General features: G+C 40.2%; 2 protein-coding genes across 4 annotated transcripts; both read right to left on the bottom strand.

Annotated features, from left to right (window-relative positions):
- Nucleotides 1-621: 621 nt before the first annotated feature.
- Nucleotides 622-2,595, bottom strand: npy (neuropeptide Y). Its single transcript, XM_004547892.5, has 4 exons — nt 2,458-2,595; nt 1,997-2,184; nt 1,053-1,142; nt 622-963 (listed from the first exon to the last, which is right to left on the bottom strand). Exons 2-4 carry the CDS (start codon nt 2,182-2,184, stop codon nt 942-944), a joined length of 300 nt encoding a protein of 99 aa, XP_004547949.1. The 5' UTR covers nt 2,458-2,595; the 3' UTR covers nt 622-941.
- A 390-nt stretch (nt 2,596-2,985) lies between these two features.
- On the bottom strand, nt 2,986-18,471 carry fam221a (family with sequence similarity 221 member A). 3 transcript variants are annotated; one of them, XM_076878902.1, is made up of 6 exons: nt 17,923-18,308; nt 17,559-17,732; nt 17,291-17,481; nt 17,112-17,185; nt 16,854-16,986; nt 2,986-9,727 (listed from the first exon to the last, which is right to left on the bottom strand). In XM_076878902.1, the coding sequence occupies exons 1-6, from the start codon at nt 18,072-18,074 to the stop codon at nt 9,711-9,713; spliced, it is 741 nt and encodes a 246-aa protein (XP_076735017.1). In that variant the 5' UTR covers nt 18,075-18,308; the 3' UTR covers nt 2,986-9,710. The 3 variants fall into 3 exon arrangements, with proteins under 3 accessions (XP_076735017.1, XP_012773769.1, XP_004547948.1); XM_012918315.3 differs by lacking the exons at nt 2,986-9,727; nt 17,923-18,308 and adding exons at nt 16,197-16,315; nt 18,349-18,471; XM_004547891.5 differs by lacking the exon at nt 2,986-9,727 and adding an exon at nt 16,197-16,315 and having other exon boundaries at nt 17,923-18,305.
- Between the last annotated feature and the right edge of the window lies 1 nt (nt 18,472).

An 18,472-nucleotide genomic window follows, 5' to 3' on the forward strand; every position in this document is an offset into this window, starting at 1 on the left:
AAACTAGTTTTGAAATGTTTTGAAATGTTGAGCAACCACTCTGAACTGAACTCACTCGCTGGTCCTGTTTGAACAGTTCCCCCTCCCCTCCTTCGGTGTATTTCAGAAGATTGCGTATCTGCAGTGGCTCTTCACGACTTAATTTGTACTCTCAGATCTGATTGGGTGTCAGGCTGTGGCACCTAACCGCTCGGATAATTGCAATAGTGCTCCTGGAAATTACCCCCCCCCCCCCCCCCCCCCCCCACACACACACAACACAACACCACCTCCACTATGTAGTTTGAGATGATGTACTTATATGTGCGGCCACAAGAGAGCGCCATTAGCCATTCAATTTTGAATTCAACTGGACTGTGCGTGCTTAACTCGGTTTAACTCGCTTCCCTGCCCAATTACCCTGTCTCATAGAGCTTCACCAGCTGCTACAGTAACTGGAAGACAAGGTGTGGCACAGCAAGTCCGAACCCGATCTCTTCATGGGTGACAAACAGTTTCTGATGATCAGCTTTGAAAACAAGACCTCCCTTAAAGCCCTCATTAAAGCCCTCTGATTACTTTTTGCAAATAATATACAACACTGTCATCGTGTCACTCGTCAAACAGATACCAGGGGATGCCTTTGTTCAAACAGTGAATCTTTAATAGCACAAATATACAATACAATCAGCAGACCCCCCCTCCTCCACTTTACGATCATGTTGCACAGATGACGACTCAGAATCAAGTATTTACAGTTTTATGGCACAGACTTCAAGCAGTGTTGGGTGTGGCTGATGCGTAAGGAAGAGGGGTTGGATATATACGTTGCGGCTCATGGAGGCGAAAGGAGGGCAGAGGCGTGGTGTTCGTTTGGTGTAGGACGTAAGTGACGGACATGTAGAGGTCAGAATGTCAGCGCTGGCGGGACAGCAGTGAGCGAGACGAGAGGGATGGCAGCATCACCACAGTGATGGGTCATATCTGGAGACACGGAGAAAGAGAGAGACAGAGAGGTGTAAAGATCGAGATACAAATACAACGACAGAAAAGTTGCGCCTTTAAACGCATACCTTGACTGTGGAAGCGTGTCTGTGCTTTCCTTCAGCAGCAGCTCTGAGACCAGTGTGTCCAGAATCTCAGGACTGGATCTCTTCCCATACCTGGAGCAGAGCGAGATGGAAAGAAGGAATTAAAAAGGGCGAGCTTAAAAATGAATAACAATAAATATAAATTTCTTTGTCCAATTACGAGCGAACAACTCTAAGTCATATCTCGCTGTGTCCTTGAGTCATATGTCCAGTCATGAGCTGAGAGAAATCTGTGCAGAATCAGACCCAGCAGGCTCAGATAGGAGTTCCATCGCAGGTGGTCACATTTGCCTGAAAAGATAAGACGTGACGGCGCATTTGTCCCTCTGGGTGGCTTAACGCCTGCAGAGGTATCCAGCCCACTGACAGCTGAAAGCCAAGAACAGCGGGTGACTTGCCACTGCACGGTGACAGTCTGGACTTTCTTTTCTTTTTCTTTCTTTCTTCCTTCCTTTCTTAAAAAAAAAATCAGTGGTAAATGGGCAGCAGGCGATATCTGCTCTGTCACAAGAGAGAACGAATAATCTACAAGACCTGCAAGGTTCAGATAACTCCAACAAGTAAAATTCCACCGGACTGCCAGCTTATAGCCTCCTGGCTTTGAATGACATGACAAGCACTGTCAGAAAAAGTCAGTTTCCTTACTGATCAGTTTGACCAGTTGGAAGATACCAGAGAAATAGAAGAAAAAAAAAGACGTGTTATTGCCTTTACCCGTGTAACTTATGGCATTTCAGCCCAGGGTATAACAACGTTTTGAGATAAAATGAAATAGTCCCACTAAAATAGATTTATTAAAAATTATTTTATAAAAAATAAAAGAACAGTGGGGGCAGCATTTGAAGAGGAAAGAAATAATGAGTAAACAATAAGTACTCTGTTATGTTCAATTCTATTCTATTGGGAGGTTTAATTAGTCCGCCCACCTCTGTCTTGTAATGAGGTTGATGTAATGTCTCAGGGCTGAGTAGTACTTGGCCAGCTCCTCCGCGGGGGCGTCCTCCCCGGGGTTCTCTGGTTTCACCGGGTATGCCTCCGTCAAGGCGCCCAAGCAGACCAGCGCCCACAGCAGGAACCCCAGAGTCCCCAGCCAGCTTACCAAGTTAGGATGCATCTGGCAGAGTGAAGTACAGAACAGTTAATTAACATCAGTGGACACCTGTTATGCTGTGCTGTAAATTTCTTGGATTTGTCATTTATTCTGGATAAATTTCTTTCTGAAAACAAACAAAGCATTTTTTTATTTATTTTTTTTACTGCAAACAAGGTTAGTATTCCAGAAACCAGGACTTTCATGGCATACCCAGTAGATACGCATTAGAAGTGCTACGGAGAGACTTTAAAAAGCTGAAATAATATCATGTCAACCTAATATTTACATACTTACTTTCCCCAAGGGTTAGAGCGAGATCTGCGCGCTGTCCTGTGGCGTCTCCTTTTCTCTTCTGAGCGCTTGGTGCGCGCGGCGGTTTATATGTGTGCGCCAGACGCGTTGCAGAAAAGCGCGTCAGAGCAGCGCTATCTTTGCCTTTCTTCGCGTGAACGTCACCGCTGATGCTGTCATTAGCGCGAGTGTTTTTTTATATTGAGTATTTGAAGCTCTTCCCATTAGTTTAATAGATGCAAAATAACAACGGAAAGTAGAAACAGAGTGCGTTAATAACAAGCAGTTTTAGGGATGGTTTTTCCAGACTTTAGCCAACCCTGGTGATACGATGGTATTTTATAATCCAAACCAATTAAGACAAGTCATGTCTATGAAGGAGCATAACATAATTATTGGTACAGGATAATTAAATTCTAAAAGGTCCACAGCAAGTGCACAGTTACGCATCTAATGGACAATTTTCCTATTGGAAATATGCTTGGATTATCTTGACTTGTTATTAATGTAACAATATTTTTATTGCACACACACACGCACGCACGCACGCACGCACACACACACACACAGCTGCATTTAAACACACACTGTCACACAGACAGGCTGATACACACGTCAGCTCCTCTGTGGAGGAAGAAGGTAAACAATTTCACAATCAAGTAGTGATTCTTCTACATAATGAGATCAATAATCCCATTTGAAGTCACAAAAGAGTGGCAGTAATGCAACACTGTGGGCGAACTTCAAATGATTCCTCTATAGAAGGCCTCCTCACGAAAGAAACTCCTGTGACGGCGCCCTCGGCTGATCTGGAATAAAAAGACCTCAAACCGACTCACATGTGCATGAGCGCCATTTGACTGAATCAGTCCACTAATTTCATTTTGCCGTTATTCCCTCAGATGAAATGAGACTGTGACTCTCAACGTGAACAAAAGCCCTAAGTGTGAATGTCACGACACGTCAGCCAAAGAAGAGCCCAATCTCCAAGGAACCCACTTAATAAGAAAACCCAAATAGCACTTCAAATGAATCTGTATCACCGAGTGCTTCATTTACCTCCCATTCATAATCCTTTTGTATACCAGCCCGCAGCCGTATAATCTGTCAAAATCAGTATTCTTCAGCAGTGCTGCTTTTTTAAGTTGCGCAGAGGATGCGTTAAGAGGTTTTTGTGTAACACAGGATGCTAAGAGGGGAGATGAGGGATGGGGCACAAGTGAGAGAGTGTGGAGCACAGAGTCATGACCAAATCGTCATGATCGCAGGCAGGAATGAGAACTTTCAGTCCTCCTCAGGGCATGCGTGCGCGCAAAGAGAGCACTTCATCAGGTATAACAACGTTTTCAAGGAAACAGCTTGCACGTATACGTAGGTGTCTGACTTGTGTGAGTGGAGCAGATGTCTAAAGCACTCCGACAAAGTTGAGAGGTCAAATAGTGTCTGCTTGATTAAAAAGGCGGGGGGTGGACTTTTAAGTTTTTGACCCGATAATGGCACTAGATAAAACGTTAAAGGAACTAAAACATCTCACCGCTAATGGTGGCACTAAAGGAAAAAGCCAGGGCATCACCTTGATAGAGATTAGTCATCTAGGATCCGTGCATGCCTGTGAAAAAGTTTGCTGATCCATCCAGCAGGTGTTTAGAAAGTGTACAGCTCCGAAGAGAAAACGCAGGCTTCCTGGCGATGCTTACAGATGAAGTCATGGGATCACTCATCCACTGGGAAACATGACTGTGTGATCATGAATTCACTGGATGCAATGTTGTTGAGATCTTTCAGTTTGCACCAAAGTGAATTAGAGCCAATCAGTACATTTCCATACAAAGATGTGGAGCATTCAGCATTTGCTCCTGTACTATATTGTACTTTTAGAGGTCTCTGGGGTCATACCATGTGAGGTACTGCTGTTGTACCCTGGACAGGGTGTAGTTATTTGTATGGTTTAGTTTTTACAGAGAGAAGTCTTGGTCTTCAGGTGACATTTTTCTATTTTATTCTCTTATTTCTTAATGAGGTACATGGGCTTCCATTAGTTTAGCTTTTTGATTAATTCAGAACAGGATTGGCATTTTGTAAAGCATTTCTTAGTCTTGTTTGGCCCTTAGAAAGGTACATGTAGTTACCTTTAGGTCCAATCAGGGGGGAATATTCATGTGGATTGTTCCTCTAGGGACAGAAATTGACTTTTAGTGTGGCTTATATTTTTGAGAGCATTAAACAGCAACTCAAAAATATTCCTATGCAGGCCTAAAATTTGAACCCAAAGAACTTCCTTTGAGGCAGTGGATGAATCCCAAACTAAATATGCCTGTCAGACAGTGGATTAGGAGACACGCGCAGACAAATCGGTGTCTTTAGGGATACCTTTGAGCTTTTGAAACAGCACGCATCCTTGCCAGCAAGAGTCAAAGAGCCTTTAGACATATAGAAAGAGAAGCTCGGTAGATAAACTCAGGGAAAATATAACAAGTGGCGAATAGCACACCACTACATGAAGTCCCCCTCTGCTGCTTGATTGAAAGCTGGATGGAAATGCAATGCAGTTTAAGTGAATCAGAGACATTAATTGTGAGAAAACTCTGCAGTGCAATTCACACTGGACAGGTTTGATGGGTGTAAAAGGGTGCTATTGTAAATCACTGTCAAAAGTATTTATTAATACACAGGTGAAAATAGTCCCCAACAAATGCACTTAGTCCTGCTTGAACTTTTCTTCTAGATATCCATTTAAAAAAACAAAAGGGCTATGTCTTTAATTCATTATTTAAAGACTATTTTTTTTAACAGTAAGAACAATATATAACACCACCAGCCTTATCATTTTACATCTAAGGTGAGACAGGGGATCAAAAATAATTAGCTAACAAGTATGCAATTAGGAGACATTTTGCCAGTGACATCTTTGCTTATTTGCGGCTTCTTTCTTACTGCACATACAGAGGATTAGTCTGTGCTTGGGGTTATAACAGTCTCATCCAGTGTTCTGTTCATTAAATATTTACATCATGATCTATAATTAAAAAAGCTCTGACAACCAGGTCAGATATTGGAGGAAATCTGGTGAATTTCTGTACATCACAAAAGAGGAAAAGGAAGAGGACGAGGGCACCGTTCTTCAAACTCAGGGGGAGAAAAATGGTTAAGTGACAGGGCTAAGAGAGTTCAGGGGAAATGTGATCATTCTTTTATGTTAGCATCAGCACTAATAATATCAGTGCTATTAGAAAGATGGCTACCAATCAGCCTAATACAGTCCCAGTTATGCTGGCTAATTAGACAAATTAAAAAAATACCTGCAATTAAGTTAACAATGACGTATCAATGCAGCACCTTTAAGGTAACCGCTGCAGAAAATAATTTAATGAAGAGCTGGCATTATCAGAAATCGGCTCTGTGGAGACCGACTCCTTCAGAGAGCAAGCTGTTTAAATGCAAATTTGTTTTCTCCTCCTCTCATCAGCCTCCTGGTTTGTACAATAAGTTCTCTCCCGGGATTTGTAGAGATGAAAAGGCTCGCAATTTTCGGCTGCTCTGAATGACACTTTTCAAATTTACAGTGTGTATGAGCGCACGAGGAAACAGAGACAAGCAGGCTATGTACGTCGTCTCTGTCAGGCAGTTGCATGCAAACAGGCCAAATCCCATTGCAGCTTTGTGCTTTCTTTGGCTATAACGGCATTTTTACATACAACTCTGACATCTAAATTGCTGCTTTTGACTACACTATTGTGCAATGGTGACTTGTGGTAAGCAAGCACTACTATTACTTAGATAGGGCACGGCAGCTCCCGGTTTAGCTGCAAACTGAAGGTGATTTGAGCGCCATTGCAGAGGATTGTGGTTTGTCATCGATTAAATAAACCAAGGCACTGGATTAGCGACTTTAACAAAGTCTGATTGTTGCTTATATAGCTCTGCTTCATCATAATAACAATTGACTTACATTAGGTGACATTTAAGTTAACAATAGTTTTACAGAAAGATTTCTGCTGAACAAACTTCATAGAAGCATATCCACAAATGGTTCTTCTTTGTCTTGGCTTTGACATTAACTGACAGTCTTTGTAGGCAATTATGCAACATCTCAAAGAAACCTAAGCTTCTCCTCTACTTTCAGATCACAGAAAATACAATACTGACAACCCTCATAGAGGAAACATTAATTTCTTCTTCTGTTTATTCATTTCTTCTTCTCCTTATTAAACACCCACTGCTTTAAGAGTCAAACTGCTTTCACTCATTTTAATTTACCTGTCTTAACCTTGTCTGTCAGCGCTCCTTGCTGTCTCCTCTGATCTGTGTGAGTATGCGTCTGTATCTGTATGGGTGTTTGCAAGTGTGTCTCATCTGCTTCTGGGGTGAAAGCAGCACCAGTGTCATGTCAAGAGAAGCATCATATAAGGTCTTTTGAGAGACAGATGAACAGAAGGTCACGCTAGCAAGCTGTGACAGGTTGGTTCGGCTCAGGTGTGCAGGTGGGAGTCCTGAGCTTTTATATTAGGAAACCTGATGAAACCTGTAACACGTCAAAGGGCCCTAAACTTTAGTTTAATAAATGTTACGACCTGTGTAAGACCACGGCAGTCTGTGTGCGTCACTGTTATGTCTGCTGTCACATTGAATTGAATTTATCTGAGTCATTTTGGCGAGGTTTTAATTTTTTTTTGAGTGGCAGAGTGACAAAAAATAACCTTAAACAACAATTAAAATTGATTCTTTTAATTCTTTTAAAACGTATGTATTTAAACACAAGACACACAATCAAATGAATGACGTCACAATTTCCAAATCATAACTATTTAACATATTAGTATGTCTACTGAATACATTGACAGTACTTATCCATCCATTTATTATACTGTAGCTGTAAATATATGTTAAAATATTTTACCAACTTATTAGATACCATATAGAAGACGCCTGGTAATAGTGTGTAAACAATGCATTAGTAGGCAAAGCATCAAGAGAATGTGCTGCATTCATGACGTTCACATTCACTGTGAATCAGCCACTGACTATGCCCCGATACTTATTTTGTACATTAAAAGCATCTGCAGATTTAATGTTATTATTAGGGTAGCATAATGCATGGTTAGGCTACTGTGAATACAGATGTTCACACTAAAACAGTGGGAATTTTTTTTACAACAAGTGCAATATTATAAGTAAAACTGCTTATAAAGATGTTTGAGTTTAAGTGCTGTTTCTTGCATAATTTATTTACTTAGGATTAATGATACAAAATAGTACTGCACTTTAAGAGGCTTAAAATTGGGCTAAGTCTTAAGACAAGGGAGATATTATTCTCATCTAGGCTAAATGTTTTGACCTCTTATAATGGCAAATGCGTAATGTGCTTTAAAATGAACTGCTGCGGGAAACATGCTTGTTTCCTTTGTTGCTTCTTAAATAGGAAGATCCCACAGCTGTCTATTAAATGTAAATCCATGTAAAGCTAGGCTGGTTAGCTTAGCTTAGTCTCTGTTCAAAGGCAGCAAATCCACTAAAGCTCACTAATTAACCCATTATATCTCATTTATTTAATTAAAGAGTGTTTTACTGTATATGCAGAGTTTGAGCTGAGCACAAACACACAAGCACAGGCCCACAGAGAGGGTCACAGCACTTGTTGTTAGCCAGTGTACAGCTAATGTTTAACATAGTTGTTACATTGGTTGTTTAAGATGATTACAAATGGCCAAAAAGGGTGGATTCACACCAATAACAAGGTCAAGAAACATTTTACAAGAGAAAATACAATCACTAGTAATTCATCAGCGTGTCAGATAGGTGTTTTCCAGTCTTCCTAGTTTTTATGCTAAGCTAATTAGCTGATGCAAGGCAACCCTATACTTAACTGAGAGATCTGAGGATAAATGGGACATTTCCCAAAATTGAAATGTATTCTCTGCGTACTATCTTTAAAATTAAGACTAGATTCAATCATCTGACACAGATTTTAGATTTGTGATCGTTAATTGCATGCTAATATATATGCTGTCTTTCATGTTTTTATTTTTTGATATTTTGTTGTTTTGTGTTTTCTTATTGTACTATGAAATTTCATGCTGTAATTTTATGTACTGTTGTAAATATGTATTTGGTTTTTGGACCAAATTGTTGTACATTACCTGATGGTTTATTAAATTTATTATTGTTTTTGTCTGACCTGCCAGGGAGTACAGACAAAAAGTAGGTTTTTGGTTTTCTCGCATATTAACTTTACGCTGTCCCTTTAAAATAAATAAATTCATATATATAGGCATCAGTTAAGTTGTCAAAATCTGCTGCTAGGCTTTTAACATGCAGCAAAAGGAGTAACTACATTACATCAGTCCATGCAGGCCAGTTAACTGTTAGTTTTAGAATTGATTTCAAGATTTTACTGCTGCTTTTATTAAGTGCTACAGGTTCAGACTCCAGCCTATATCTGTGAGATGCTGACATAAACCTGCACTGGTCCCAACTAAAAGTCTTGGAGCATTTGAAGTTCAGGCCCCACAGATGTGGAATATTCTGGAGGCAGATCTTAGGTGGGCAAACTCTGTAACCTCTTTCAAATCTGAACTTTAAAAATGCATATTTGTTGCTTTTATTATTATTAGGCGCTTTGTAACTTTTATTTACTTTTATTAAGTGCTATATAAACACAAACAGTGTAAAGTCAATGGATTTTCTTTTTGTGCGTGTATAATTTACCTGACTTTAAGAGAAAAAAGAGCTACAGTTTTGTGGAAACTCTCAATCAAGAGAAAGGACAAGAGTGAGTCTACAGCGAACCTTAGGCTCTGTCCTGCCTTGACAGCTATAATTTTAGATATTTTATATTCTGGGCCTCCTGTTACTTTACATTGTTACTGAAAAACAAATTGTGGAAACCCTACTGTCCTTTATCATTGACTTATAGCTTTCATGGTATCCTAGCATTTATAAGTGCCTCATTGCTAGGTTGAATCAATAACAGCAACACTAGTAACACTAATTCATCTCTATCACTGGCTACTTTGTGTATTTGTTTAAACTCATATGAACTCCATCAGTGTTCATATATTTATGAATGAGTGTGTGGGTGTGTGTAGCTGCTTGTGTGTAAACACGTGCTAGCCAAACAATCATTAGTTATACAATACCTTTGACTCTGTTATCACAGTGTCTTACGAAAAAGCAAAATCCATTTCTCTCACCTCACTCGCCACCCCCCTCCCGAGTCTGTCGACACAGGAGGAGATCGAAGCACAGCATCTATGAAGTCAATTTCCCACTGTTTCTACCAAAAAAGAGAGGAAACACACACATCTATGCCTTAGATTCATGAAATTCTGATTTTTTTTTTCATTCCTCTTACACATTACTCTGTTTTCTTCAAGTAAGAACAGAAAAAAGCTCTTCAGATTCTTTTGGTAATCAGGAGAGGATTCATGGAAAAAGACTGGCCTGCCACACTGAAAGTCTTGGGTTGAAGATGTTAGAAAATAATTTAGTAATCAGATTATTAATGAATAACTAAAATGGTAAACTAGGGAACTATAGATCTCACTACATATCTATAAACATAATATCATACTAATAATACTGTATGTTTGTGTAGTAGTAGGTCTACATTAAATTGGACTCTCACATTATGGGACATTCCAACCATTAGATTTGGTGAGAGTAAATTGTCACATGCTAGATAAGGAGGACCATTATGTTAATCATTTACTCATGAATTATATATTATTTATTATATAAATATATTTAATATGTAATTGAACAATGTAAATCTTGTTTGTGCATTGTGGATGCAAAAGTGGAACAAGTGAAAATCATTTCCATGCTCTGTATTGGAAGTGAACTGCACTGTACCTTTTAAATAAATAAACAAACTGAAATTGAAATACTTATGTTATGATTTAGCATTTTTCTCTTCAGTTTTGGGCAGCACAATGGTGTGGTGGTTAGCCTCAAAGCCAGAAGGCCAGTATAGTTACAAAACCATAAACTGTGTGTGAAAGGTAGAAGTAGCCCCTGGTCTGTAACATGAAGCCACTTTGAAAAAGCTTTAAACCTGCATTTTTACTAATGGCCAGCAGGGGGCAACTCTTCTGTTACAAAAATCCTGGTTATGTGGAAGTCTATGAGAAAATCACCTTACTGCTCATTTGATTTGTGTTCAGTAAGTATCTCATAATGAGTTTATAGTTCCAATCACTAGTTTAAAATCTTCCACAACATGATGTGATATTCATTGAGTAAATGTAAAGTAAAACAGGTAATAAAGCAGGTCATTCGTGCCAGCATACTAATTACTAGTATGATTGCCAAGATGCTAATGTATAGGTGTGCCCTTACATCCTGCAGTTTCTCAGCCAGATCTTGACAGTATTTGTTTCTTTTATTACCTCTGGTCACCTCTGGTTTTTCTGAAAGTCAACACAGGAAGAGCCAAGACGCAACCTTGGATATACACGTGCATTCATTCAATTTATTGTTTATGTCAAAAAGCCATGATTTTAGCTAATAAATAGCAGTACACATAGGCTGTCTTCCTCCTTTCATCCTCAACTGATTGTGGCAGATGGCTGGCCTTCCTAAGCCTGGTTCTGCCAGAGATTTCTTTCCTGCTAAAAGTGCAGGTCATGCACTTTCTATGCAGCAAGTTAAATAAGAAATATCCATTGCAATAATTTGAAAACATGCCACATTAATTAATTTTCCCAAATATTTTGCACGGTACTGTTTTACACCCTTTGTAAAGTGGTTATAATAGACTCTCTCTGAGTTCTTAGCATCATTTTGGGAATTCTCTTCAAAATTGTATCCCTAGATTCTAACTTAGCATGTAAGTGTTTTTTTTTAATGATGTGTCAGAACCTATCTGTTGTGTTTCTCTGTGCCTCTGCATGAATATTTTTTACCCCTCTGTCTGTGGGGAAATTGCAGGAAGAGTTCTTTACCTCCAGTTAATTCAGTCTTTGTTTACGATAACTGTCACACGGGTAATTAAGTGTCTTCTTGCGCAGTAATTGCCAATTTAATCTTCCGTTCTTGTCTCTTGATTTGTTGCGTCGAATCTGTCAGTCAAGCAGGGCGTGGTTTCCATGGGGATGAGTCAAGTGTAGTAGTCATTCCCCTCAACAGGTTTCTGAACTAAATTACCTGTGGCCTCCTTAACGAGGTTGCTATGGAAAGGCAATTACACTAAATAGTAATCGTGCCAGACTAATTCGTCAGGCCTTTACCTCTTAAATTAATAGGTTTTTCACCTCTTGCTCTGCCTCACCCCATCCCACTCTGCGATAAGCAAACACTGTAAATAGGTAAAGTTTTTCTAAGAATGCTTGATTCTCTTCTAAGTAGCAAAGGAGAAACACGATTAATATTTTGAAGTGTGTAAACAGCTGTGCATGCTTTATTTAGCCTGATACCATGGGCATTGTTTACTCTGAATCTGAAGTTTCAGCTTTGAGATTTCAGATTCCTCTTGGTTCCTTTTTAAACACTCGCCCGCTGAGACCCAGGTGCATCCATGTCGTCCTTCGAGCACAGACCAACATTCTTTCCCCCACGACCACCTGCTCAGCTCACTAACTCGCACAAACACATGCCAAGTTCCCTCAGGTAATGCCAACATTACAACACAGGTGACTTGAAATTCACTGGGCACCGCCAATGTGGATGCTGATCCAGTTTGACTTGCGATCATCAGAGTAGGAACATCTGTGTGGGAGTAAATCCTCATTTGGAGCCTCATTAATTGTGTTTCTAGGTTGAAGACGTTTGAAAGTGGGCTGTCAGTGAAGAATACATGACCCGCTTCTATCGTCATTCACTGGATGGATTAAATCAACTCTCATCATTCCTGATCTACCGTGAGGAATGGGATTAATCAATCGGAGACAGTACATCTATCTGCAAATTAAAAACTGCGCTCATCAGTGAGCACGTAGCGCCGTGATTCTGCTGTTATTTTAGTGATGTGTTGAGTGAGTGGCTTCTTCGCAACAAGAAAACGTCAGTCATAAATGGCTCACATGCGTAAACTGACCAGTTTTATAACTAAATGTTAGAGTGACTATTCATTGCCATAAGATTTTTAGGAATTAAACTTTAAGGACCACTAGTTCATAGAAAATATATTTCTGGAAGTGGAAAACATTCAATATAACTTCCAATCTTCCCAGAACTGAACATCCCAGGAAATTCACCCCAAGGGCCAACCATGCAACGCTCAGAAAAATTTTAAAAGAAAATCCAAGTGCTCGAGCTCAGACTCTACAGCTCTCAATTAGATGCTAACATTTGTGACAATAATCTTTGGCCTTTGTGTCACTTTGGAGAAAACCAAACACACCTACTGTCAGCACGGTGGTGGAGGGAAGATGACTTTGGCTTGTTTTGCAGCCACGGGACCTTGGCAGCTTGTTATCCCTGAGTTGACCATGAACTCCTCTGTATACTAAAAAGGCCATAGCTAAAGAAAATGGACAATGATCCCAAGTACAGCTGCAAATCTACAACAGAATGAATGGGGGGGGAAAAGTCAAGATCCTGCAGTAGTCCAGTAAAAAGTTCAGGTCTGAACCTGAGTGAAATGCATTGGACCTTGAAAGAGCTATGTATATACAAATGTCCATAAACCTCCTTGAGCTGAAGCAACATTGTAAGGCACAATTTAAGAGAGCAATCAAGACACACAGAAAACAATGACCTTAAATTCTTCAAACAAAGAAGAACCACCCATGAGAAAACTTTCTTTTTCACATGACTATAAAATGGCTATAGATGTGAATGTGAGCAAGAATGGTCGTAACCCTCAACTTGTTGGCCCTGTGATAGATCAGCGACCTGTCCAGGGTGCATCCTTCCTTTCCTCTTATGACAGCTGGCATAGGTTTTAGGCCCCCATGACCCTGAATAGGAAAACTGGAAGAAGATAGACGGGTGGAAAAGTTTAGGAAAAAAGATAGCTGGTGAACAGGTTCCAAATCTTAGAAAAATGTTATGATGGTGATTGAGTAAAACTCAAAATGATAGCTGAGCAGGTTTTAATTTAGTCTTGTATTTTTCATCTTTGGTTTGCTGTTACAAATGTCTTCAGTCTCTCACTCGTGTAGATGATGAGTGGCTCTTGAGAAAGCTGCCAGGGCTGCTTGATTATGGAAAAAACAAAACAAAACTTAATAGCACTTATTTTGCCCACTGCTGAGATCACAGTTGTTTAATACAATTACACACAGACTTTAGGAAAATTGTAGTCTTATATACTTTAAAAAGGTTGACCTTTGGATTAATTTGAGTTTAAATAACTTTAATAATAATTCAACTGAAGATGACTAAATAAATAATTTAGTCATTCAGGGCGATTGTGGCTCAAGAGTTCGTCTTGTAATCGGAAGGTTGCCGGTTCGAGCCCCGGCTCGGACCGTCTCGGTCATTGTGTGCAAGGCACTTCACCTACCGTCTACTGGTGATGGCCAGAGGGGCTGATATGGCAGCCTCGCTTCTGTCAGTCTGCCCCAGGGGAGCTGTGGCTACAACTGTAGCTTGCCTCCACCAGTGTGAGAGTGAATGAATAGTGGAATTGTAAAGCACTTTGAGGGTCTCGAAAAGCGCTATATAAATGCAATCCATTATTATACATCATATCTTAATTTTTACCATCATAGTCACACTTGTGAGTTTCAGCAGAGACGCCAAATAAAGAGGACCGTGGTTTATGCATCATGGCAGCACAAACAGCATTATAAAACAGACAACATCTACTTGATAAAGCATTGTTTCGTCTTCTTAAAAGTTCACAAAAACAGTGTCAAAATCTGGATCATCGTAATAATGTTGCCAGTGGTTCCCCCACTCAGCTCTTTGACTGAACCGATATACTGTATTGTCAGTAATTGTTCAGTTGCATGGTGGGATTTAGTCACAGCTTTTGCTGACAGCTGATTATATCACTTTGTCACGACACTGACAAAGACATACTTTTCAGTGAAAGCTGAAATGATTTCACTTTGAACCAAGCTGCTTGTTCTTCAACTCTGAAAAAGGCATACCTTTGCAGTCCAATGACATTTTTTTAACCTTAGTCTTGCTTCTGCACACATGGTAGATTTTAAATCAAACAATCAACATGTGATGTGCAGATTTTCGAAGTTTCAGATTTTTAATTCAGGGGGTTTAACAAAAGTAGTGCATCAACTGATTGTAAATTACAGCCATAGCATATGCAGAGAAATGAGGGTGTGACTGTATGCAGATAGTATGCACAGTGCAGGCTGCAAACATAGCCTGTGGATTCCTTAATCTAAATATAGCAGTAAGCGGTTTACACATTCACCTAATAAGCGGGAAATCTCTGGTTCGATCCCAAGGGGAGACACAAATCCCTTTGGGGTTACATCAGGAAGGCCAACCTACGGTAAAAAATCTGCCGAATCAAACATGCGAGCTACCCCTGTGGCGACCTCTTGTGAATAAGACTGCAGCTTAAAGTAGCTTTCTACAGGACTATACTGTGTGCACAGATGCAGCCAAATACTGCAAAACTGGAACACCATGTCAAAGTGCAAATGGATAATGACCCAAAGAATACTGCAAGAGCAACCGAAGAGTTTCACAATGCACAGAAATGGGATATTCTTCAATGACTAAGCCAGTCATCCAATCTGAGCCCAACAGAGTGTGTTTTATAGTTTCTGAAGACCAAACTCAAAGCACATACACCCAAAAGCAGCAACAGAAGGTCACTGAGCATCTCATGCAGGAAAAAGAGCATTTGATGATCTCCATGGGTTCTAGACTTCAGGCAGTCACTGACTGCGCAGGATTTTCACAGAAGTATTAAAAATAACCTATTTCAAATTATGCTGGTTTTGTTAGGGTCCCTGGGTCGTCGACCCAGTGTTTTGTGTTCTTGGTTCTTTGATTTTGTTATTTCATTATATTCTAGCTTTGCTTTATGGGTTTTAGGATTATTCTTAGTTTAGGTTCTCTGGGTGGGGTTTGGTTAGAGTTTTAGTGTTCTGGTTTTCTGTCTGTGTTCCATAGTTGCTGTCTCCCCTGTCTGCAGTATCCCCACGTCCAGTCAGTGTCTGTGTCTGCCCTGGTCCCACGTCTCTGTTCCCTTTGTTATAGTGCTTGCCTGTGAGTCTGTGTTATGTTTCCTGTTTTACTTTGAAAGTCCATGTCTCATGTTAATGTGTCTGGTTTTGCTTCCCCTTGTCTCGTTAGGCCTGATTTGCCCCAGCTGTGTTTCCCTCCTGTTGCCCATTCCCTGATTGCTCCCTCTATGTATTTAAGCCCTGTGTTTCAGTTTGTCAGTGTCATGATCTACTCGTATCTCGCTGTGTGTGCTGTCGGCGTAGGTGTATTTTGTAGTCTCAGTTTTGTTACACTTTTGAGTTCAGCATTAAAGCTGTGCTGAACGTTTGTCTCCGGAGTCTGCACTTTGGGTCCTTTTCCTGCCTGCATACAGTCGTTTCATAACAGGTTTATCTAATTACGCCTCTGTAAATGGGGGATAGTGTATAAAAATGGCTGTAATTCTTACAATGCTTACTCACTGCCTGCAATCCACATACAATCTGCATTTCGCCACACCCCCATTTAGTTATACAGCTGTAATTCTTAAACAGTCAATGCAGGACTTTTGTTAAACCCTTGAATTAAAGCTTTTTTCTTTTATCTAAAATCTCCCAGCATTGTCCAAATATGTATGTATTGAGTATTTCATATTCATTATCCTATGGATACACACAAACCGATGTTGTATTTTATTGTTTGTTGGTCCCTCTCTTACAGAGAGCAAACCTTGATGCTTTAGCTGATGTTTGGTTGGTCTTTAATGCCGAGCAGCTCTGCTGAGGGCTTTCTTGATCTAAAAAAAAATACAGCAGAGAGTATGGAAATCATGTATGGAAGGAGGTGTCATTGCAAAATATATGCAAAATTATGGAGTAATCAGTCCACTGCATAAAGTTTGAATCTTTTTTACACACTGTACTATAATCAAAAGAAAGACATATATTTTTGTGTCCACACAGCTGTACTCCAAATCGAGATAACCACACACAGTCTTTACTCTACACTTTTCACTTTTCATGAACAAATCGCAGCACTGCAGGTTTCTTCATTTCAACACTGACACTCCACTGCACTTTGCTGCCCTCCTATGTGCTTTAATGGAACTAACAGTACATACAGTTGAATGCATCCAAAAACACCCTAGCAAAGGCTGGATCACCAAATCCCTCACTCTATAATTCAAAGAGCCTGAGATAAAAAAAAAAAAAGGGCTTTAATGGTCTTAGTGCTTATAGGGTGTTGGTGTTAAACCATACATGTGTAAAAACGGATCTCTACTTTTGCTTCCCTTGGAAGAAAGACAAAAAGGTTATATGCAGTTATAGTCTTACCTGAGCCACTGATTTCCAAAGCTAGGTAACCATCAATCAAGGAGCTGAACCCTGTCAGCCCACCCATGGCAGCATAAGGGACATCCCTGCCCACAGGCTGACCGCGTGCCTGCCTCTCCAGTTTTGTCTCAACCTGCCAAGAAGATAGAGCAAACACAATAAAGTTTTATTTGAAATTATGCAGAGTAATAGAAATCTAGATCTAGCATCTGCTTCTTTAACAAGAAGAAAACATGTTTGATGTTTGAGTTGTCTTACCAGAGTCTGGTGTTCAGAGCTGGGCTGGCCACACCCACAGGTGTAGGGACTCTGGAATCCAGAACAAGAACTGCCTGATAAAAAAGTCAGCAGAACAAGAGTCCACATAGGTGCTGGAGTTCACACTGAGTGGAGTAAACCTGTAATACAGTTTTAAAATGTAGTGATTTCAGACTCACAAGACTTGCACAAGTGGCCTGCTGCTTCACTGTGATGTTGAGGTAAGTGTTTACACCTGCAGCGCACAGGGTTTGGTCCAAGCCGAGGGACGTACTCGTAGGCAGGGCAGCAGCATCCCTTGACTCTGCATGGTAAGGCCAGGGGTCGCTCAGAGGGAACCACTTCCCAGTCTGTTTTATGTTGCTTGTACCTGGATTACATTTCATTACTGAGCATGTGCAAGAGAGAAGGATGTCTGAGTGTGTGAGTTATAAAGGAATGTGTTACCTATGTGCACAGAAGCACTGTGTTTCTGGGCCAATCAGCTTACAGTCAATACCCCCAGGCACTCCATAGCTCACATATAACCGGTTTTTAAGTCGCTGAGAAAACATCTTCTTCCTGTATTCCTCATATTGCTCTGGAGTGAAGAGCTTTTCTCCATCATCATCACCCACAATCCTTCAGAAGACGAACCACCAATAGGAATAATATTACATACAGTTAAATCTATTTATATTCCTTGTTTTCCTATAATACGAGCTTATCTAAGTGTAATAGCATAGTCGCTATGTTAACTTTGGCAAAAGCTGTCACGTGACGGTGACTGAAAACCCAAAACCATCAGTCAAAAGACACTCGCCAAACAAACCTTCTGTATTCCCAGTAGTCATCAACTGCTTTTAAAGCGGATTGATCGAGATCTATTTTCTCCATGTTGTTAGAGGGTTTAACTTGTAGCTGTAGCTCGCTCCTTGCACAGTAGCTACTCTTTGTGTTTACAACCAGTTTTAAAATTGCCATGGAGATGGTTTTAGACTTCCCTCTAATGGGCGCAGGGTGAACTACACACACGCGCACACAAAGCAATGACGGATTTGTGGCTTGCTATCGTCGTGAACGTTACAATATGCCGTATGATTTCTTTTTTACGGAATAAACTCATTGTTACTTAAAGGTTTCCCCTTAAATAATACTCGTAGATAAACGAAAGTAATTCAATAAAATATTTGGTTAGAGGCGATAAACCACGATAAGTAGGGTATGAATACATTTCCCATAATTCAATAGCACTGACGCATGCACGAGACGTCCAGTGGAACCATGACATTCAGCGCAGTTGCATGCTTGGAATTTAGCTGCCGACTTTTGCATACAGAGACCCCGTCGGTTTTTCGAGGCTGTGTCGGAAGGCGGCGGAA

Source organism: Maylandia zebra, linkage group LG22 (assembly GCF_041146795.1).
Source record: "Maylandia zebra isolate NMK-2024a linkage group LG22, Mzebra_GT3a, whole genome shotgun sequence".
Lineage (NCBI taxonomy): Eukaryota > Metazoa > Chordata > Actinopteri > Cichliformes > Cichlidae > Maylandia > Maylandia zebra.